General features: G+C 30.0%; 1 protein-coding gene across 2 annotated transcripts in view; it reads right to left on the minus strand.

Moving 5' to 3' along the window:
• Positions 1 to 238: 238 nt before the first annotated feature.
• Positions 239 to 24576, minus strand: part of LOC132938476 (gamma-2-syntrophin) — a 49815-nt gene continuing 25477 nt past the window's right edge. For both annotated transcript variants that reach the window (XM_061005330.1, XM_061005331.1), the window contains 10 exons: positions 14371 to 14458; positions 14092 to 14271; positions 13481 to 13637; positions 11973 to 12101; positions 9310 to 9384; positions 9060 to 9244; positions 8796 to 8954; positions 3639 to 3863; positions 2734 to 2937; positions 239 to 2441 (listed from right to left, as the gene is read on the minus strand). In XM_061005330.1, coding sequence (XP_060861313.1) covers positions 2325 to 2441; positions 2734 to 2937; positions 3639 to 3863; positions 8796 to 8954; positions 9060 to 9244; positions 9310 to 9384; positions 11973 to 12101; positions 13481 to 13637; positions 14092 to 14271; positions 14371 to 14436 — 1497 coding nt within the window. In that variant the 5' untranslated portion in view covers positions 14437 to 14458 and the 3' untranslated portion in view covers positions 239 to 2324. The remainder of the gene's footprint in view (positions 2442 to 2733; positions 2938 to 3638; positions 3864 to 8795; positions 8955 to 9059; positions 9245 to 9309; positions 9385 to 11972; positions 12102 to 13480; positions 13638 to 14091; positions 14272 to 14370; positions 14459 to 24576) is intronic.

Raw genomic sequence — 24576 nt, forward strand, 5'->3', positions numbered from 1 at the left:
CTGGACTATTTTTTATTACTTCCTGTGAATTATGGTCTAAGCAGTGATACAACATTATTTACAAATGGCGATCAACTTTTCTCCAAAATACAATAAACGTGTCGTTTTCTTATATTGAAGACAATTTTTAAAAAAACTTGTAAAATACTTCATCCTGATAATAATAGAATTGTACTAAATATTTATTTGTACGAAAAACTTTAGTTCAAACTGTATACTGTATAATAACGAATTGGTGGTTAGTAATAATTGTTTGTATTTTGCATACTTATTTTACAACTGATTATAATACAAATAGTACGGTACAACGTGACAGTGAGTAATGAAAAAATGTATTAGTTGAAAAATATATATAGATGTACTTATACTTTATTACTATAAAACTTCACAACCTTAATTATTCACCAAAGAAACTAATAGTTTCTAAACAAGAAAGTATTAATTTTTTTTTTTGTGGATTTCTACATATAACATATATAATAAGTAACACAGAAAAATAATCTTAAATTAAAAGTGATCTAACAATGATAATTAATAATAAATAATATTAATTAGGTAGGTACGTTATTATAGTTTTCCAGTAGTAACGGCGTCTGCACGTACAAAACACATATATAATAATTATGTATAGGTAATAGGTATATTCTATACAAATACATTGGGATTTGGAGATGTTACCTTCTATTATTTGGTAGGTGTGTTTGTTTTTTAAGATTAAATTTTATTATATTTGTATAGTTGTATAGGTACAGTGTAGGTATCTCAAGAATTTGGAAACGTCATACATAGTTTATACAATTTGTACATTTCCCAACTTAATATATAGACAACTTGTATAATATATATTTTATTATAATATAGGTACCTAATATATTATTACCTATAATGTTCACAATTTGATAATATACGTCATCTGAATGAGACGTTAAAATATGACAAATGTAAAATGTTATAAATTATAAAAACAATTACTCATTAATCACAACAAACTAATTAACAATCACAACTCGAATTGTTGATAAAAAAAAATGTATAGGTACATATATCATGCATTCATGCTATTTTAAATGTATTTTTTCTAACAAAATCGATGCTCAATATTATGGTGATAGCATAGAACAATAGTAATAGGTGACTAATAATATATTAATTTATCATTATTCTACAAGAGACGAATAGAATTATGTTCACCCCCAATTGAAATTTCTCCGTTATCTACCCTGTGTTAATTTTTTATTGCAGCCTCTACAAGATCAATGTATTAATAATATTAATTAGGTAATAGTTATATATAATATATATACGCTCAACGATAAAGGCCTAGCCGCGTGGTGCAACTAGGGTGCCACCAGGGAAGTAAGCTTGACTAACATTTAGCCCCCCCCCCTCCCAAATATTTGACGATGAAATAGTTTTTTTTTGTTATGCTCATGTAAAAAGTATTCATTTTGTATTAATAATTAGTGTAAAAAAAATACTGGTTTGATATAATATAGTGGTTGATTTATAGAATTTCGGGTAGGTAGACCATATTTTGTATAATTGGCTTACTTGGCTCACAATAGTGTCCCACTGTCGTCACATAAGTACATAAAAAAAAAAACTCGTATCGTTATAAAACCAATACATTTTATCTTTGCGCAGAATATAAAATTTCTGATGGATTGTAGGGGGTGGAGTCCTAATGCTTATTTTAAGTTAATACTTTGCCGTTTTGGTGAGAACTGTAGTCTCCACCCCTCTCTCAAAATTTCAACCATCATTGCGTCAACGGGCTTAGGTACAACATGAGGCGTACCACTCGAAGTTTGGGTCTCTTCCAAGACTGTTGGGCTAAAATAACAATCTGTCTGATCTCGCCCGAATACGACTTAAGCACAAACTCTATAGGTACTATTATAAATGCAGAATTAATTGTCGTAGATAGGTACCTACACAACGGACGAGATTGACATTTTAGAAGTCAAACATACAATATACCTATAAGCCTATCGAAAATCGAAATAGGAAGTATTTTATAAAATACGACCGTTATTAGTTATTACAGTTATTAGCACGCGGTGACGGCCTGAAACGCTAAAATGTAATCCAATTATATTATGACGTTTCCTAATATACATTATTATAATATTATTGACTATATTTTATAAACAACCATATTAATAGTAAAATATACTAATATGCACAATCGTCTATAACTGAGTCTATGTATTGTATTCGAATCGCGTGTAAATCGGCAACATTCTTATGCACAGTATTATAAATTTTATAATATTATATATATTATAGTATACACAACATAATTGGTTAAGCGCAGCGGCGTCTTACAGCTGTTGAATCCCTTCGGTGTTCAAGTACGAAGGGTCTACGGACACCACTTTGGCGGTCAGAAACGCATGCACGCAGAACAGCAAACTCTGCAGGTCTTGACATACCAATTCCTAATTGGAGACAAAAATACAAAATCAATAAAAAAAAATCAATTCTGCATATGGCAAACACAGTAGTTACGATCGCGGACGATTAGAAATCCGTAACAAAAGTACAAAAAGTTCCAAAATTGGCTAAACACGTTGTAAAACAAAGGAAAGCTACGGTGATTGGGGGGAGGGGCAAATGCACTCTTTGCCCCCCCCCCTGGATCCGCCACTGAATGGGGCCAGTGGGCACTAATATATTTTACGTAGGCACGGTACGACTACTACGATTTATTAAACATTTTTTTTGTACAACCTTCGTTTCGATACAGCTGTTGTCGTTGAAGTGAAGCTTTAGCCGAGAAATGTGATCATCAGAGGATCCACGGAGCTCGGAAAATTTGTACGTCCAAACGTTCGAATTCGTCCAGTTGTCGTATAATGTGAACCCGTTGTCCCAATCCAGTATTAAGTTTGACGGCTGTTGGTTGTTGCCAAACAACACGTAGAACGTTCTGCTCTGTGAAAACGAAAAACAATAATATTTTAATATTTTAGAGCGATAATATTGACCTATAAATGGCTAAATATTACGTTAGGCGTTCGAGGATATAGGTATGTTATATCTTATAAGGTACGTAGTAACTGCATAGGTATTTAGGTTAGGGTTTGATAGTCCAATATTTGAAATTCATTATTGTAAATACTGTGGGTTGAAAAATAAATAATTTTTTGGTAACTGTGGAAACTTATCTGCGACAAGTGAAACCTCATACTTACTATGAGTTCCTAATTTATCTTCAATAAAAATCTATGAGGAACAATATTCATTAGTAATATTACAAATATATTTTTTTTAACGAACGCAATATTGATGCTATTTAAAAATAATAAATAACCGTATTCAAATAATTATATAAAAATATTTTCTTCAAATTGTTACGTTAATTAATAAAAATATATTTTTGATTTTGAAAATCACACAAATTTACTGAGAAAATTAGTAAAGTAATAGTTCGATATATGTATAATATAGATGGATGCAATGGCCAATGGGTAACCTATATGCGGTATTACCCCCATATGGTGGGGATTACCGTCAATTCCGGCAGTGCCACTCACAATATACCTACATAATGTTTTTCCAAAATTCGTTCACATAACACACGTTTATGCGAATAATTGTTGGATATTATATAGGTTCAAGTTTGAAGGACTTACTTTGATGTGCATCATGGACGTGCATATCGACCTGTGCCAGGCGCACTGCACATCCAGTAGACCCTGTTTGGTTTCCATTGAAAAGTACCGGGACACCCCGTTGGATGTCTGTAGTAGAAAACAATTTTGCCTCTGGTCCACGTTTTCTGCATCCTTCACTAGTCTCAACATGGACTCGTACAGTTTGTACACCACGCCGCAGTCCAACCATTCCGTAATGGACATCTGATAATACGTAATAGTATATGAATATAATAGACTCAACCTTGAGGGGGTAGGGGTGCACCTCAAAATTAAACAGAGTATTTTGTAATTAATTAGAAAAATATTATCTAAAACACATTTAGTAGACTGGACGGTGGCGTTGCCCTGGGGGAGGTTAGGAGTTTTATCCCCCCCCCCCACCATTGACGGATAAACCCCTTTATTTGAGAGTTTGGAATTATTATTACCACAGTTCATTTAAATGTATTATTAGTTATAAGTTATAACATCCCCCCATTGAGATTTCATGCGTACGCCACTGATAGTAGCAGGTTTTATTTACAAATGTATAATATATCTTAAACGAATAATTATAACTATGAAAAAATTTAAACTCAAAATATTTTTTTTTTAAGTTAATATTGTATATAATTATATTTTTTCAAATTTTTTTCGTTTGGAACGAAATTCAAACAAGTAGCTAGTTTGTTGTTGAGTTATTTAACACTCGTGTACCTACTACGGATAATAAATTTGGAAAATATGGAGGCTACTAGACTAGGGTGATTTGAAAGTTATTGTATTAATCTATTAACATTTTAAAATATTGTCTAAGTAGGAACAAACTAGATTAAATGTACAAATACTTAATATTTTTTTAAAACCAATTTAAAGTATTATATATTATTTATTATCCTTCGTACTTATATACATTTTAATAACTCAAAAACTAATTATTTGAATTTTGAATTAGATACTAGAAACTTATATCAACATTCTTAAAAAACTATCTGCCTTACATTTACAGTAAAGAAAGGTTAGGCGCAGTGTTGTGACTTATCTAGATGAAAATTGTATTATCTATTATCTTATCTAGGTATATACAGGGTGACCAGGATGTTATTTACCCATTGCGATATATCCTGAAATAATAAATATATTATCATAAATCTGTTTTTTTTTTATTAGACTCACAGAGACAAGAACTAGACAGATTTTATTTTTTAAATTTAATTATTTTTTTTCGTAAACAAGTTAAAAAATTATTTTTGAAAAATCGAAGATAAGTCATTTTAAAGAATTTATTTTTGTGAAAATTTCATTTTAATTTTCATTAATCTCATGATTTTTAATATTTTTTTTAGTCTATAGGTAAAATGGCCAAAAACCGGTTATAGTCCGGGCGGCGAGTTTTCCTCAACGGCTAATGGGTTATGGGTATATCCTCATAGGACACCCTGTACATATATTAAGGGTATATCTTTTAATTCAATAAAATAATCGACTATTGTTGACAATATCGAGTGTCGAAGACTGACACTCGAGCTCGTTTAATTCTGTGACTTAATTAATAATTAATAATTAATAGTTATGAAAACTTACAAAGTGCATAACACCAAATGTGATGTCATAACACGTCTACAACGTAAATTCAAGACATTTTTTTTATACATTAATATTTGTTTAGTACCGTGTCGTGTAGGTAATATGAAATTGAAGTTGCTAAACGAATATGTATTTATAATATAACACCAATAATTTCCCGAGACTTGTAATAACGTCGTTCATCTGAAGAAGGTATACAGTATTGTTGTTCAATTGGTCCTGAGTTCTGACTCCCGGATTACTAATTGGCTCTCCAAACAGTTGCCACTTGTCTATAGTTAGTTACATATCAGTTACGAGATGAAACATGAAACGTCACTCACTGCACACTTTTAATATATATTATATATACTCCTTATATGGTAAATGGAGTTGACTTTCAGTAAAGTATATATTTAATAAGTCCTATTAAACGAGCGATGTACATTTACATATATTATATTATATGTTTGAACTTTGAAGTCAGGGGCGATCCTAGAGTTTATTTTTAGGGGGATGTTGAGTGAATATTTCTGACTTTCAAGGATAAACTTATGATAGGTAGTCAAACTTATGATAAATCTTGTATCACTTTTTCAAATCTTAGATTTAAAAAGAAAACATTTTATGAATTTCTAACTCAAAATAATTTGCACATTTTTGTGAATTTTACGTATTTTGTCAATATTTGAACGTTTCATGCTGATAAAAAAAAATTGCGACATTGGATTTTTAATATTTTTCATGTGTCTTTGAAACAATATATTAGGATCCTTGTATTAAATGTTCAAGCTTTTTTATCCTACAAATAACATTTTATTGACGTTCATAAAAAAAAAAAAAACTAAAAAAAACTGAAATTGAAAATGTCCGTAAACAGTTCAAAACAAACAAGAATTTTTTGAAAATTTTATCTTGTAAAAAATGCTAATATGGACATTAAATATCTATGAAAAAAGTCATGTATTTACGTTCATTTGTTTTAGAGTTACACCAAAAACCAAAATCAATTTTGTCAAAAACCGATTTTTGTAAAAATTCCAGTTATACCTAATTTTTCTTTTGTTTTTCACATCGCTTTTGAAAACTATTTGGAATTTTTACTTTTGATCCCCCAAAGTACCTAGTACCTACCAAATAGATTCACTTTCTTATCAGAAAAGATTGGACTGTTGAAGAAAATCTAAACATTTTTACTGTCCTAAAAGGTGATGACAGACACAAAAAAAGAAAAAAACACACATTGTAAAATTAATGCATTCATTGCTCCGTTCAGAATCTATAGAAAGTTGGATTTAAAGCTTTGGTAAATATTTCTTATACTGTGACATCGGTATTTTCCATTCCTATTTTTAGACATTAATATTAGTGAAAACAATTTTATTACACGAACAAAATAATATCGCCATGTAGGCTCTTCTGGATGTACCTAATCTTTGATTATCCGACTGCCGATGATAATTAAGAGGATGTCAGCGCACAATTTGTTTTCTTTCTCTGGTCTACGCGCAACCGACAAAACGCATTAACACAGAATCATTTTTTCTGTGTTTTTATTTATATGTTTATTTATGTTTTTAACACTTTTCTTAAGTTTGGTTTCACGTCTGTCTGTGATCAAATCTTGCGCGCTCGATTTGAGGCACTTTTTGAAGATGAAAAATTCTGAAAATTGGTATAGACCTTGGTCTTGGATGACAATACAATAATCCGTTGTCATTTTGGGACATGGACCAAAAAAAAAAAAAAGGATTGTCCCCACGACGTCGCCGTAATATCTCTCGCAGATATTGAACTTTCTCTCTTCCCCAAAAAAAACCGCAACCTCTTACGAAGCAAGTATAGGCGTGTCCTATCCATTATTATAATATCTATGGTAACAACGGTAATTATTACCAAATAACATTATACCGGTATTCTGATATAGGTACCGAAAACACCGGATAACATATTTCTTAAACGTTTAATAAAAATATTTACTTTCAACTAAAAAGTAGAAAATAAAAAATAAAAAAAAAAATTTTAAAAACACACTTTTCCATAAAAACATTTAAAAAAAAATTTTAAAAATTGCACTAAAAAGACAAAAATAATTCTCTGTACTTAAAAATAATGAAAAATTTATTGATGAAAAATTTAAAAGTGTGTGGTGCATCATACAAAACATTAAAAGCCGAGCTAAGTCTCACATACACTTCTTTGTTCAATCCTGTTTATAAGATAGTGACTGGCAGTATATGTCAAGTATAAGAGCAAAATAATGAAAAATTTACTGATGAAAAATTTAAAAGCCAAGGAAAGTCTCACATACACTTCTTTGTTCAATCATGTTTATAAGATAGTGACTGGGAATATATGTCAAGTGTATGAGCACCACACACTTTTAAATTTTTCATCAATAAATTTTTCATTATTTTTAAGTACAGAGAATTATTTTTGTCTTTTTAGTGCAATTTTTAAAATTTTTTTTAAATGTTTTTATGGAAAAGTGTGTTTTTAAAATTTTTTTTTTTATTTTTTATTATTCTTAGAGTAAAATTACCTATTACAAAAAAGATAGCGATTAATATTTTTAAGGGAATGACATATCGATTTTATATTTTATTGTTATTTGAAATTCAAAATAAACAAAAAAAACGTAATATTTATTACAAGTAAACTATAGGTTAATGCTTAATGTGTATTAGTTTTATTTGTTAATAATATGAAAGTATCAATAATTCAGTGATCCCACAATATATTACATTTTTCGATTTCTGAAAATTGCCGAGTAGTACTTACAGTTGCCGACATTCGGGGGGTGTTAACCCCCCCCCCCCCCCCCCCCCCCATAAAATAGCCCCGTTTGAAGTACCTACCTATATACTATAAAAAACCATAAATGATAATGGATTACCTATACGCAAAAAATAATCGGATCATTTTCTATAGTCAATTATAAATTACATATATAAATTAATAATACCTACTATTCAATTAGTAGGTGAAAAAATGTTTTTATACGTTAAATCATCTATTTTAAAAAAACTATTCGAAGTTCGTTCCTTGTAAATATTTTACAAGTATAATGTTTAACAAAATAAACAGCGGTATAGCTATACTTATAAACAAATATTATGCAAAACGTTGAGTGTCACATACAACAATAGATTTAAGGTGGAATCATCAACTAAGTGATATGGTATCTTATTTGGTTTTAGGTTAGGTTATAAGGTAAATCGCTACAGTACTGTTTACTGGCGTGTAACTACCACATATAGGTAGTACTTTATAGTAATTTATTGCCATTTCCGTGGTGACATATTGACGAAGTGGAGTTATATACAATGCATAATAGATAATATAAAGCGTCTCTAATTTATATAACAATAATGCGCCAGGGAGATATAAATCGTTTACGGTAAGGTACTAAGGTAAAATATGGCCATATATGGGCGAACGTAGAATTTCATGAATTGAATTACCTATCCACCAGTAATGCGCGTTATAGTACGTATATGTGCAAGTGTATTCAGATGGGTTATGAAACATTTATTTCGCTATGAAAATGTCGAGCCGTTATACCTATCAAGTCTAAACGACACTTACCGGGGGAGTATCGAAAAGCAATACGTCACGACCTCTGATTATCATGAACCTTGCGCAGTAACTTTGCCAAGGGTGGTTATTGTTCAGCACACCCTCGTTAACCCATCCCATGTACTCGATTTTCTCGTTGATACCAAAATTTAAATTGTAGAGCTTAATCTGAAAAGAAGAAAACATAATATTGATACAATTAATACAAACATGATTAATATTTAGTAATATTATGCATCGATAGCAAAGAAATAAAATCCTAGTTAGGCATACTTGTATTTCTGAGAGATTTGCGATGTTTTCTGAAATAAGTTTGACCCATTCGGACAAACTTTTGACGTTATCGCAATGTATGATGGTAGAATTCAGATCGTTCATGCCATGCACTTCGAAACCGTTTCGCCGCAGTTTGTCCGTACCCTGCACGTATCTGGTTACATAACCCATCATCAGCGGTACTGAATTCAAAATAAAAATCATTAAATAGACAAATATACGTATATTATGTAACTGATAATCATACTTATAAGATAATCCATCCATGGTCCGTCTTCTGTGTCACTTTCTCCATTATTGTTGTTGTTTTTACTACCGTTCCCTGTAATAATTAAAATTATATTATTACATATGCATGGTGAATGTTTATCCAGATGTTTAATTTAAACTTTTATGAAAAAGTCTAAAAATTAAGATAAAACATAATATCATTATAATATAATATAATATTATTATATGTTATGATAGTGTCTAAAGTATAAAATATACGGAAAAAGGTGGTAAATTAATATAGGTACAAATTTCAAAAATTATGTTAAAAAGACTGATTATTTTAATTTTTAAGATCTATAATAATCGCGAATGGAGCTGAATTGTAAATATAAACAAAAATAAATTATTATATAATACAATATTTATAACTTGTAACTAATATTATACAGTATTATAGTATTTTTCATCATATAATGGGTAGTACCTAAGCGTCCATGAATATATTATAGATGACTATTTAGTATATTTTTACTGTATATATCAAACTTTAATTAGGTAAGTAAATTACCGTGAGACATGAATTAATTAATGCGAGTCAAGATGAGGATGCGATTTATCAAAGATTAATTATCATTATCAATGGCGTGCATATACACAGAAATAATAATAAATTATACTTGAAATAATTAATTAATAACCACTAAAAGTCTATAAGTATAATAATAATTCATTGTCAAGTGAAATTATATGATTCAATAAGAATAAGAGCTAATAATAATTAATAAGTACATTAATACATATGTTTTTACATACTTATTATAGTTCATAAAACAGTTTACTTTGTACATAATACAATACTGTATTTTACTACACGGCACAAGCGACGAGCCTTCTCAGTTGCATTAAAAGAAACATATATTTTAGACTTTTCGTTCTATAGTTTCACAAAAAAATTAATGCCATCAAGTCAGCCTATATAATTGTTTTTCTACCGGTACCCAATCCTCCGATTCTTATGCTCATCAATAAATGGTTACCTGTAGATTTCAGATACCTAGATAACTAGTTATCCACCTTAACAAAAAACTCACATGAATCATCCAAATAAAAACAAACGAAAAATCATTCAACATAAGACTCACAACAGACTACGATACCTTCTTAAAGCGAATATCCTACTCAGCACTTACAAATAATTTCTTTATTTATGATCTATACGGTAACTAAGTAATTAGTAAGTATGGGAAGCAGCTAAAATATCAAACCTCAGTATTGTTTATTTGTTTTGGAAGGAATTTGATTTTAGGTTAAAATGATAATGAAATAGTGGACTGTATACATTTTAAGATATTGTGTTTTTATTGTAAATTTGTAATATTATAATTATTAATTAATAATGAAATAGATCAGTGGCGTAGCCAGGGGGTGGCTAAGGGGGCTATAGCCCTCCCCCATTAACCATGTCGACCTTAGAATTTTATCAAGATTAATGAAAAAATAAAAAGTGTAAATAAAAAACATATTGTTTTTGTATACTTAGCCCCCCCCCCCCCCACCATACAAAATTCCTGGCTACGCCACTGAAATAAATAATATGCTCGTTGTCGAGGAAATTAATTAATTATTGGTAATACGATCGTGATACAATATTTGATTTTGTCACCGTCCACCGATTTGACCTATGAGACCAGCTTTGACGAGACGACTGATTACGCATGAACCTTTTAATGACCATACATTATCAAAATAGGTGTACAGACGATAACACCTTATACCGTACTCTATCTTTCGATAGTATTTTTAAGTAGTTCTCCACTCAATATGCCTTTGTTCTTTCATTCTTTGTTGCATCACCAATTGCTCCTTATTAGTACGTTATAGTAATTTATCTTGACACCCAAACCTTAAAATTCTAAAAATCCCTGAACCAAATACATATTATTATAAAAAATTTCATACCAATACTTATAATCATTCCATTTCACTTATATTCAACCTTTTTTCCATCACTCTCTCTGACTCGTCGGCTTAATAATAAATTACTGAGATTCTTTCTTAAATAAATAAATAAATCCTAAAATAATAAAAAATAATAACATTTTAAGTATAGTATCAATGGACACTTTCTTTCAATCAAGCCATTTTGACCATGTATATCTGTTTTTATACGTATTAGGTATAAAGTATTACTTATTGTATTTAGTGTATACAGATTACAGATTGTAAATATATTATCTTTATTGATAAAAAAAAGGTTAGTGGGTACTTCAAAAACAAAATAAAAAACTTCACAAAAAGGGACGTTTAAAAATTAACATATAATCACAAGTATTCATTTCGAAGTTAAAAAATACAATTAATGATTTAAGAATTTGTATGGAAACACTTGATTAACGTTCACCAATCATAATTCATATTGATTGGAACTGAAACCCAACATAGTACCTTTCCGTTGCGTAGTAATAGTACGCTAGTACTAGTAGTACTGTTATAGAAACTAAAAGTTCACACTAGTCACAGTACTCGTATAACATATATCTATAATTATCACCTAAAATTACGTACAAAACCTGGTTTATTATCATTTGGTTAGGTAATATTTAATGCCATTAATACAATTACAAATTGTTATATAATAAAGTAATTACTCAAATATTATAATATAACAAATCAAACATTGATAATATAAATAAATACCTCTCCCTCCTAGTAAAAATGGCGCTGCAGCTTTGTAGTGTTTGACCAATAATGTAACGTGATTTCCAGAATTTCGCAAAATGTGTAAAGCTGCATCGTGGCAAGCATTTGTGATCAACTGGTCGTTCACTGTTTAAAAGAAAATAAATTAATCACAATAGTAAAATATGAAATTTAATATTCTATTATAACGTATACATTATAACAGTTTTTCACAATTTACTCATAATTCATAGCTTTAAATGGAAGTTACTGGGAGGGATGTGCATCTCCCTAGTATATATAAAGCCAAGCTTTCTCAAAACTATAAAGAAATATTAAGAGAGATAATTAGTTACCAACGGTGAAATTACTATTATTAGAGTTTCGTGTTTAATTTATTAAAATGTTTTTGAGCATAACATTTTTATTAATAATTAGCATAACCACCCTTTCTCGCACCCCCCATAAAAAATAAATATGTATTATATAATTTTACAAATAGTTGCAACATGTATACGTGCTTATTATATTTTTCAGTTGTATTTACTTAGAGTTTATCTGTACCTATATCGCTGATATTTAAAAGTTTAGAACATAAATAAAAACAATTTACAACATATTTTTGTTTTCACGCTATAATTATATTATGCTTACATTGACTACTGCTACTTCGAAAACAGTGTTGGGAATTATCTAGATAAAATTATTTCTTTAATTATCTTATCTAGATAAAAATAATTAAATCATCTAATTATCTCATCTAGATAAATGTAAAGGTTATCTGTGGTAATTTATCTAGATAAATAATATAATAATAAGAATATTTTTAAATACTTAAATAGCTAATAATTTACGAGAACCTAGTAGTGATTCCAAATTCCAATATTATTATAGTTAAAAAAAGAAATGTTTACTGAAATATTGTCAGTTTTATTTTGTTATTTTATTTTTATTCAAGTTGTATTAAAAATTAAAATTGTATATTATTTTAGTTGAGAAATGACATTTAAGATTTATTAATTAATAAATATTATCCAATTAGTAATTACTAATAAATTACATTATTTATAATATGATTTTAAAAAAAATTATCTATTTTTTTATCTAGATAAATGTATGTGTAATTTTATCTTTATTTAGATAAAAAAAAATGATGTTATATTTTATCTTAACTAGATAAATTTTGAATGAATTATCTGTTATCTTATCCAGATGATTTTTTGGTTATCTTTTCCCAACACTGTTCAAAAGTACACGTATTCCCAGTAAATTGTATGCTCTAAAATAATATTTTTTTAAACGGAAAGAAAAATGCGACAGTTTAGTTGTGCTTAAAAACTCAGATATTGAGGTGGATTTTTTCTTTTATACATTACTGTCTATTTGAAAGCAATATTTGCTACTATGATAAACCATTTCGTACTGAAAAACGATACTGAGCGGTCATTTTGTTAGAAATACGAATGTTTTATGCGTTTACGTTTAATACGAATCAAAACGACTGGTCTTATATTATGGCACTATACCTTTTATTATAGCATCTCCTACGAATAACCTTTTTGTGTGGTAAGCGGCTCCTCCTTCGGGAATTCTCGATATCAATATCGGCAAGCTGTTCTCTTGACCACCTTTGACGCTTATTCCGAGGCTACCGTTTTTTCTTGCCACGGTCACATATCGCAACTATTGTTAAAAAAAAAATATATATAAAAACAATCATGTTATATAAACGTTACTGCGTAGCTGCAATGCAGACATGTATGAACAAAAAAAATGGAATGAACGGCATTGTTTAATATTATTATTTATAGTAGGTATCTATTATCTTATCAACAGTCATCCAAATAAAGAGTTAGAAAATTGGATAAATTCACATAATATTATACATTTTTAATGTGATCTCCACCAGTATTGTACTATTGTGACTTGCAATGTGTCACTTTTCAATGACTCTGTTTTTTTATAATAATTGTATAGAAATCATCGAAAAAATACTACGGCACCCTCACATCGTGCAAATCAAATACCTAGATCGTAAATGCATCATAATATGATACGTACAACAGCGGTGGCAAATAATATGCGCAGTGCAATGAGTAATATTAATATAAATAATTTTTTTTTTTTAGTTACTTACATAATAGTTGGGACTAGGCTGATAGTTGTCGACGGTATCCTCGGACGATGACGACGACGACGAATGATGGTTGTCGACTACTTCTTGTTTCTGGAGTTTCAAACATTCCAGCGTCAACACCAACCGTACGGTTAACGAACCTCGATTGGAATCGTTCACTCGTACTAATCCCGTCTTTGCCTAATGGTGCAATTCATTAAGGTTTTCAAAATATTTAGTGTTTAATAGTGACGCGAAATAATGCAAAATAATCTATTATGCGTAGATATATATTATTACTTTGATTCCGTCCAGGCACTCCTCTTTTATATCCGATTCTTCGGTACTATTTAAATTCAACCGCATAATTTCTCTTAGTTGAGCACAACTGAAATCATAATATATAAGAACATCGTTAATCGTGAAATATTTCAAAAATCAACCACAAGACTGCAGGAGTATGTAATATAATTAAACATGATTATCAAACAATTGTATAATTAAACTAAGTACATTATACATTAAACGAACTTATATGTTATTATTACCTACTGTCGTACTGACCCAAATACCTAACTGTCTATAGTTTCTAATTTAGTATAATAATATTAAAAATACTCAAAAGTTAGATATAATAAATTAATGTTATACACTTGTACGTTATTATATGCGTTACAATTTTGAATATAATATTCAGAAAATATTCATATAATTTTTCATCTATACATTACAAAATGCAAAAATAATTTTAGTTGTATTTAATGTATTTTTGTTGTTCAATAAGATTGCACAAATAATATTATATATATTGTATATGAAATAATAAAATATACCAAATTCGTTATCCAACTCACTTATGTATATATAGTTTTATAAATATTAATAAAAGTACATTGTATTTTGGCAATTTATATGGTTTCTTGAGAGGATCCTAACGATAAAAAAAAACGTTTACCCCTATTATATATGACGGTTTGGTAAGGGTTTTATATGTAAAAAGTACCTAACATTTTTATTTATTTTTAACATAGTAAGCGGTTATTAATATGAATGATTTATTTTCAACGAAAAAAACCATTAATGTATTTGCTGTAAAAAAAATACATTGTTTAAAAACTAGCGAAAAGTATTTAATGTTTAAAAGTGTTATGACTGTGAACACCGAAAATCGTTTAGCGTGCTATGATAGGTCATCGGATAAAATAAAACTCATAATACATATAATAGGTAGGTAGATAGGTAAGACATAATACTTATATTTTACGGGCGACCCTCGACTTTGGGTAAACTGGTAAAGTCAATATTACCCGAGTAAACTCATATTATACTCAATTTCTGATTTTAAAAGGTATATAAAGATAACAGTGGAAATGAAATGTTTGAAATGGTGAATCTTCGGTACAATATTACCCGGATAATCGCGGAGACCTCATTATACCGAAAATACTTGACCAATAGGCAATAACTGTATAATATTATACAATATACATAGTATAAAAAACTCAAAATGATTATTAAATATTCACCCTTTTTAAAAATAGTGTAAAATAATGATAATTTGATTACTCGGTTATTATGGATAATTAATAATTTAATCATAATAATATATGTAGTTATTATGCCGATCTAGAATCACTATAGACTCTTACTCCCCTGCAGCAATTACTGCTACAGAATGTGCGAATAAAACGCCGCGTGTTAAGTGAAAACGGTAAACGGTTTAGTTCTACCTACAATCGATAAAAAGAAAAAGTATTTTACACGACTGCTGCACGGGATAAAGCGGTCGGTCCCGCAAATTGCCTAATTGTGAGAAAATATATTTCTACGTCATAAAAATCGTTATACGCTCCGTTGCACATTGACACATCGTCGTGGCGTTTATTATATACGTCGATGAGGCACTTGGCGCGATAAACCGATAAAACTTAGGAGACGGCCGCGAAGTTCGAGGGCGGGTACACACCACCACGATCGCATAATCGCGTACAGTCCACCGCATCTGGTGCAGGGTTCGTCGGAAAATACTGGGAAGATGCGTGCCACCACTAGATTAAAAACGTCGAGAGACGAGAGTTTAATCGAATCCCGGTGCGGTGGGGACCGAAAAGCGATTGATTTCCCGGAAAAGTCACACGGCTCGAGAAAAAAACCTAAACGGTTCAGAGCTCCGGCGTGCGAAAAAAAATTCGATTCCGACAATGATTTACATGTGTTGGCATATTCAAAATTATCCTTGTATTTCCTTTTACGCATTATATATATATAATAGTAATGTAATTTTAATAACTCGCGGTATACCGTACATGTATATCAATATATAGCCTGCTATTCCCTGGCGACCCCTTTCTCGAGAACTCCTGCAGCACTCGACGACCACCGTATCCACGCATGTATACATCGGTGCACGTATAATAACAGTACATCGTCATTATATATATATATATAATAATATACACATCGTCGTCAATCGTGTCGTGTGCGGCGCGATGATAACCGCGGCCGACAACGGAGGGGATCGGGTCTCGGCTAAATGTCTGGTGTTTGCGGACGTTATATTATTCGATATAATATTAATATTACATACGTATATAATACTATATGTATACACTTATATTACATTGCCGCCGGTATATACGCACTGTATGTGAGGTCGATGGGGTGGTTTTGGCGTGTGACCGGCGGCGGCGGCGGCGATCGAACACAATGGGTTTGTGTGTGTGCCTCTGTGTGCGATGTACACGCTTGTATGTGTGTGCGGCGCTACGGGAACGGTCTCTCCCCCTCCCGAAAGCGTTTTCTCCGGCGAAGAGTTCGTGGGAAATTGGGTCCGGAACTACTCTCACACACCCCTTCGCGCCGTGTATACCCTTATATATCGCCACTTTTACCCATCCACCCGCCGCGCCCGCACGCCGCCCATTATATAATTATAAACATCGGACTTAATCTCCTATGCACACACACACACGCACACACACATACATAAAAATGTTGTACTTACGATTACTCGTATTGTTCACCGTAGTGCTACCTACACGCATGTAACGAGTATATTATAATTGTGTGTGTATATACCTTTTACCTATTGTAAAATCCATACCTGATTCACCTCGTGCATATTTAGGCGCGTGCCCGACGTGTGCCTATACGATGTAGTGACGCGATGTGTACAATAAAAGCCTCTGTCGGTCGCCACTAGTGGACACCCATTGACACATGCACGCGCATCGTCATAATATGGCCGTGCATTGGTGCACAGGTGTAATATTATATTATTATCACGTGAGTTTTCCTTGCAAAGTCTTACATCATAATTATTAATAACTATAATATTGTATTGTACGATTGTAAATTCGTTACATTTTCGGAAAATATCTTTTGCTCGCATTATAATTTAAACGAACAAACAAATGACGGTAGGAATAGTATAAAATACAATTAAAGAAATATTGTTCCATACCATATTGTTTACTTAAAAATGTTCTATTGCACACAAATTGTAGGACCTACATCAAGTTAGTGTGTGTTATCACTTATCGTAATTATGGGTTAGTCTATATCTGTCTATAGTAAGTGAGAGCGTGAAATGTTTACATAATATATTGTGTGAGACGGTATATTTAATACTATACGTATGTCTACATTCTTATAATATGCAGACGAGCGTTTTTGCATTCTGAATAATTATTAACATTATTATATATTTTACAAGGGATAATTAGATTTGAATTCGATGATAATATGATCGAGACGACACGCGTGCTAGACGGTGGCGAGGAGTACAAAATAGGCACGCGCGCAAATCGACTCTGCCGCACGTGATTAAACCGCAAGACACGCGCGCTCTTTATTATATTGTATAATAATAGGTATAGTAATCGGCATTCAAGGAGCAGCCCAACACCGATGAACGGGATAGTTTTTAAAACAAAAACGAATTAAACACTCACCATCGTCCGACAGCTTTTAATATTTATCTGCAAGCCACTGCAGTTTGGTGTAATATATCGTTCAAAATAATATATTAATCCTGCATGTTAAATAAATTAAATGTTTTGCTGACAAGTAATATTATGCGAAAAAATAATATTTCATGAATAGTAATACCATTAGGAAATTAAATAAAAATCTAATTTTCTTTCAAAGTACTTACACAATGTAATTTTTTAACTCGTCTAAAAGTGTATTTTAATAAACGTAAATATAACCATAATTTATTAAACATAGCACCCAAAGGCCAAAAGTATAGGTTAGGCTATAAATATTATACCACGGTCTACGATTGTAATATATGAAGCCCAAGCCCCAAATGTTAATTATTACTATTGAATAACGCATTTCATTCAAATTATTAAGTAATTAAAAAGTCTTTTAGCAAAAAAAGGTTTGAATACCTAAAGCATAAAATACATCACAACTAATACGTATATAATGGCATAATAACTGAATACTATTAGACGTACCAACATTAATTGTTCAGTTATTTTTATATTTTAAAGCTAATTGTTAAAGATTTGAAAATATTGCTTTAAGCTTTCATTGAAATATAATATTGTATTATAGTATAAATAATAAAATTGATATAAAACCAATAATAATTACAATGAGCTAAATATTGAATAATATTTTTTAGGTAATTATTGTAATTTCTATATATATGTATAAATAAAAAAAGCGAAGCCATAATATAGCCTAAGACCAAGGGCATCCGCAGGAGGGGGAGGCAAGTAGGAGCAGTTGCCCCTCCCTTGGCTTTTTCTGAGTTGATCATCATATATTATTATTGATGATTTTAATTTTTTAAAAAAACTAAAAAATGCTCTAACTATTCTGAATAGTGCACTAAATTATTTTTATTTTTAATACTAAAGATATAAATTCTTATATACATTTTAAACTTTTAAATGATTGTAGAAAAGTTTAACAGACAGAATTTAGACTACTTATTTAATCTGAAAATTAACTATTTTTTTTCTGTAACTATAGGTTTAGACTTATAGTTATATTATACTTTATTTATTATAAAAATCATATAAAAACATATGCAAATTTAAAAACAAAATTTTAAATTTAAATGTAGAAATAACTTCAAAATGCTCTAAAAATCTTTAAATCCAAAATATGACCTTAAATTTTAAATCGTCAAAAAATTCAATGTAGGTATGTTATAAAACGAGTATTGCGTAGATTTGGAAAACAATGCAAAGTGCATTATAATCCCAACCTCAATCATTACCATTGTAATATAAAATACCGCAAAACAAACTTTTTTTAAATTAAATTAATTTTTTTTTTTTACAAAGTGATTTTTATTACACTCGGTTCAGAGTCAGAACTAAAAACGTTGCTTTTATAGATTATGAGATATAGTGGTGGGACCAAGTGCAATACTGCAGTGTCAACCAAGTAATTACTTTTTTGATAAAACAATTAAATGTTCATAGATAGCATACCTACAATAGCTACAACTTTTCAAGTTATGTTATTTTATTGATATTTATAGAAAACTAAAAAAATTGATAACTGACAATGTCCGTAAACAGCTCAAAAATAGTCAAATTATTTTCAAAATTGTATCGTGTATAGGAAATGCTAATGTAAACATTCAGTGAAATTTTCAAGTATCTACAGTCATACGTTTTTTAATTACAACAAAATAAGAAAATCGTTACATGGGAAATCGAGTGAATATCAAATGTTGTAAAAATATGAATTTCAAACGCTCATAAAAATTTAATTTGACTTTCTTGTAGACATAAAAGATAAAGGTAGACAAACTTATGGATAATCTTGTATTACATAAAAACTGTGACTAAGGATTTTTAATATTTTTCAAATATCATAGTAACAATATAGTAGGAGCCTTGTATTAAATTTCCAAGCTTTTTTACACAACAAATAAAGTTTTATTGACATCCATAGAAACTAATAAAATTGGAAACTGAAAATGTTTCTAAACAGTTCAAAACGAATCAAAATATTTTTAAAATTTTATCGTGTAAAGAAAATGCAAGTATAAACAACCAGTGAAAATTTCATGTATATACGTTCATTTGTTTTAGAGTTACACCAAAAACCAATAACGATGTTCTCAAAAACAGATTTTGCGTAAAAATTCCCGTTTTTCCTTAATTTTTCTTTTGTTTTTCACGCCGCTTTTAAAAACTACAGGGAAATGTTTACTTTTGACCCCCTCAAAGTACCAACTAGATTCACTTTCCTATCAGAAAAGTTACTGTTGAAGAAAATCCAAGCCTTTTTACTGTCCTAAAAGGTGATGACAGACACAAAAATAAAAAATAAGAAAAAAAAACACATCATTATAAAATCAACACATTCATCGCTTCGCTCAGAATCTAAAATACATAACAATTAATTAAAATTTATGCTGCAACAATAAGTTTTAACTAACCATGTATACATATAATTCATAAATATTTTTACATTCCTTGTCTATATGAAAGAAAATATGTCACACAAATACTTTAGAACTAACAGGATAGTGAGACAAAAAAAGTAAAAAGGAAAATATTTTGCCCTCCCCTTGATAAATCCCTGCGGACGCCCTTGCCTAAGACTAGAAATTTGTTTAGGGGCCTTAGATGTTATAATAGCTTCTTTTTGTTACAATATTGAACTGATTTACAAAAAAAAATATAGTTCTTAATAAAACGACCATAATTGTTTTCAGGTAGATCTCAATAACACTTACATGTTAGTTGTTACTGTAACATTTACACATTGAGAATAAATAATAATACTAAATAATATTCTTTATATTTCATACATTAATACTACTATATAGTACTATAGTCATCATTTTTATAAAATTAATTTATAAACTACCTAAGTATAATCAATTAAACATTTCGTCGTCGTGCAAACTGTGGTTATAGACTATATACGATATACCTATAGGTTAGTGTACATTTTTAAAATTTATAATTTAGTTAATCACAATTCACAAAATGTAAGTTTATATTATATTTATACTATCATATAGCAGGTAGGTGAATAAAATAATACACAAGCGTATCTAATAATTTAATAAAAACCACTTATAATCTACCCTGGGAATACAATTTCGAGTTCAATATCTAACGTAACTAAATATTTAGACATTAAAACATTAAAAAAAAACATTATACCTCGTGATTTATTCATTTTTTTATTATTGCGTTTCTGTTGAATTGATAAATTGCATGTTTTATATAGGTACGTTTTATTTTACGTTTACCTATCAGTTGTACTATTGCAGTGTCGTATATTATGTAAAATTCGAATACTATAACTATGAATCTATATTCTATAACTAATTTTTCTTTTATGTATTGAGTATTCAATATTCATAGACCTAATTTAAAATTGCATCATGCTACATATTTTAGTAATTTTTAATATTAGATTATTTTTCAGAATGGAATATTGTAATTTGTAAGTCAAAGAAAACTGTAATTCATCGATTATTAATTCAAAAATATATTTATAGACCTACACGAAAAATCGTAAATATCTTGATACTCATTAAAATCATGCTTCTAAGTTTGTGCTGGATCCTAAGTGTGATAATTATGTGTTTTTTTCTTTTTAAATAATATTATTTTGAATGTTTTGAAAGAAATATAAAATAAATTCACGGAGATAAATAGGTAAATAAATACATTCGGATTTGTAGAAGTAAAACAGTTATAAATAATTATAAACTATATTGGTAGCTAGCATTGATTATAATTGGTAGCTTGATATATATATTTTATAACTAGAAATTAGAATATAAGATTGATTATCAATATTATGATGATCATTGTAAAAAAAAGTGATTTATACTCTTTATTATGGTACCTATATGAAAAGTTGAAATACATTTATATCTTGTGTTTAAACTTTTAAGTTTTAAAGTATACTTAGGTACTATAACTTTACTCTTATGGATAAAATGAAAACTGTTTTGAAGATTTTCCTTTTTTTTTTTTTTAAAAAAAGTTTTCAACTTGAAAATGATTAAATTTTACATGTTTAATAATAACTTTGTTTAACTGAATAAACTTTTAAACTAGTTTTATAGTTAAATGTGGGTAATTTAATCATTTTCAATATTTAAATATAATATGTAATGTTACTGCTGTCAGTGGACAATTTGTACGAGTTAATATGTACCTATATACCTACTTGCATTAATCATTAATCATATCTACAAAATACTACAACAAAATATAATGGTTTATTGATAATATTCGTAGATAGTAAGAATTACTATAAAATAAAATTTAAATATTTAATATTAATACGAACTTAATAATGAGTATTGCTAAGTTTTTTCAATTTGTGCAATAAATTCTCGCTCCACTGTGCAGTCGATTGTCGAGTGTGCTTCATCATTGTGTACCTTATACCTAATTCCACTGGCGCAAATAACGGGGGGGGGGGGCAGGAATAGCTTACATTTAGGCTAATACTGTGGTTTAAGGAAATCGTTGTATAGCGATAGTCCGACCGCAAAAAACCTGAAGATTTTACGACACATTGTAAGAGATGAAAAATCTTCACCTCTGCATTGAAATCTTCAAAACCCTCCCCCCCCCCACAAACACAAATAATATTTACGCTTATGCCTAAGTCACTGTCTAATGGATACGTTAAATTTGAATTAAATGATATTTAAATTATATCATTGTATACGATTATAGAAATTTGAGCGGCATTTTCTATTTTTCTATTATAAAATAGAAATGTGGTAGGTATTGCTCTAATATTTTGAAAATATAATTATGTATAGGTAATACAAATAATATATACTTATGTAATGAAAAATAGGTTTACGGAAATAGTCACAATTAATAAATTTTTAGAATTAAAACATAATAAATAAGTTTTGTTAAGTATAGGTAGTGTGCGATTATAAGAAATAATAATAGAAGAACAATATTGTAACTATCAAATTATTACAAGTACCTATCACACAAGGCCACAAGGGTATACTCAAAATATGTCAGAACGGAAATAAAACAATTAACGTAATTAGGTTTATATTGTTTATACTCTGTACGATATAATAATATAATAAATATACCCAAACGATCGTCTAATACATGGGCGCCACATGTACCGCCACGGCATATCGTGTAATATAAATTATCAAATGCTCGCTGACCGTTACAAATATATTACTATATAAATGTGACACGTATTTATTATTATTATGGATATAATGCGGACATTGTTTGGATAATGTCTTAATGTCACATACCGTTTAACCACCGACATTATAGTCAAATTATGGGAGTTTTAGCCAATCAAAGTTCATAAAAAATATACAAACAAATAATAATCGATAAATAATAGTATTCAAATTGATTTTTTACCGGATAATGTTATCCAAAACATAAAATTTAAAAATAGATATATAGCTGTAATTATGAAAATATATCAATTATTGTCAATAATATATTATATCGACTCGCTATAAAATGGCATGCTCTGAAAAAATATAAATTATATCACATCCATATTGGATAGACGTACAATTATTATATTATGTTGTGTATATGCTCCGCAGTAAATTTCAGATAAAAAGTGACATGTTTTTTTGTGACTTTTGATAGAACGCCCGCGTTTTTATTCGACTTGGATCTCGCAATATATGTATATTATTGTTTTTGTCATTATACAGCCGATTGACGATCGTATATTTTAAAATTTCGAATTCGGTTTGGTAAATATAGGTCGGTGCGCACGTATACGCGAACGACGCGTTCGATTGCCGGGGCGGAACCAAAGGAGGTGTGCATGCTTAAACTTTCCACGGTACGATTGAAAAAGTTTGACGAAAGAGATCGGACCCAAACCGTGCTTGCGTGGGATGACGTATATGTATATATCGTATATTATTTATACTCGAACTCGATACACACATCGGCCGCAGCCCCGCTCGTTCTATTCCGTATACATCCCATTACGAAGCTCGAAAACTTTTCGCCATAATATCGTCTCAACTTTTACTTGCATTATATACATTAGGTATATTTTACGCGTGCAGGGCGTGTATTTTACTGGATCCGAAAACCCACAGCTCAAAGTCGCCCTATCCACCGAAAACAGGCGGCGGGAATTCCTGCAATTCAGCCACGACGAGTACGCGACATTATAATATATTGTGCGATACGGTTTGGTATCGTTGTTACACGGGTAATTACCGTTAATTGTTGCACACCGTCGCCGGGACACTACAAACGGCCACGGTGCAGTATACCGCGGTCAGCACACCGAATTGAATTTCGCAGGTGCAGCAGAATTATATACACCGACTGCAGGCTCGCGGGCGATAATGTATACTATTTATTATTACACTGTAGTCTAATACTTGTATATTATTATGAATTATAACACGGCTGCGTGGGGTATAGCCGCTGCGAGAACCACTTTGCAGTGATGTGTATTGTACAAGTGCGTTATTGTGTCGCATTTTAGTTTCAACGATATCCGCAGAGTATAATATTATTATCC

The sequence above is a fragment of the Metopolophium dirhodum genome, chromosome 2, assembly GCF_019925205.1.
Source record: "Metopolophium dirhodum isolate CAU chromosome 2, ASM1992520v1, whole genome shotgun sequence".
NCBI classification, from domain to species: Eukaryota; Metazoa; Arthropoda; class Insecta; order Hemiptera; family Aphididae; genus Metopolophium; species Metopolophium dirhodum.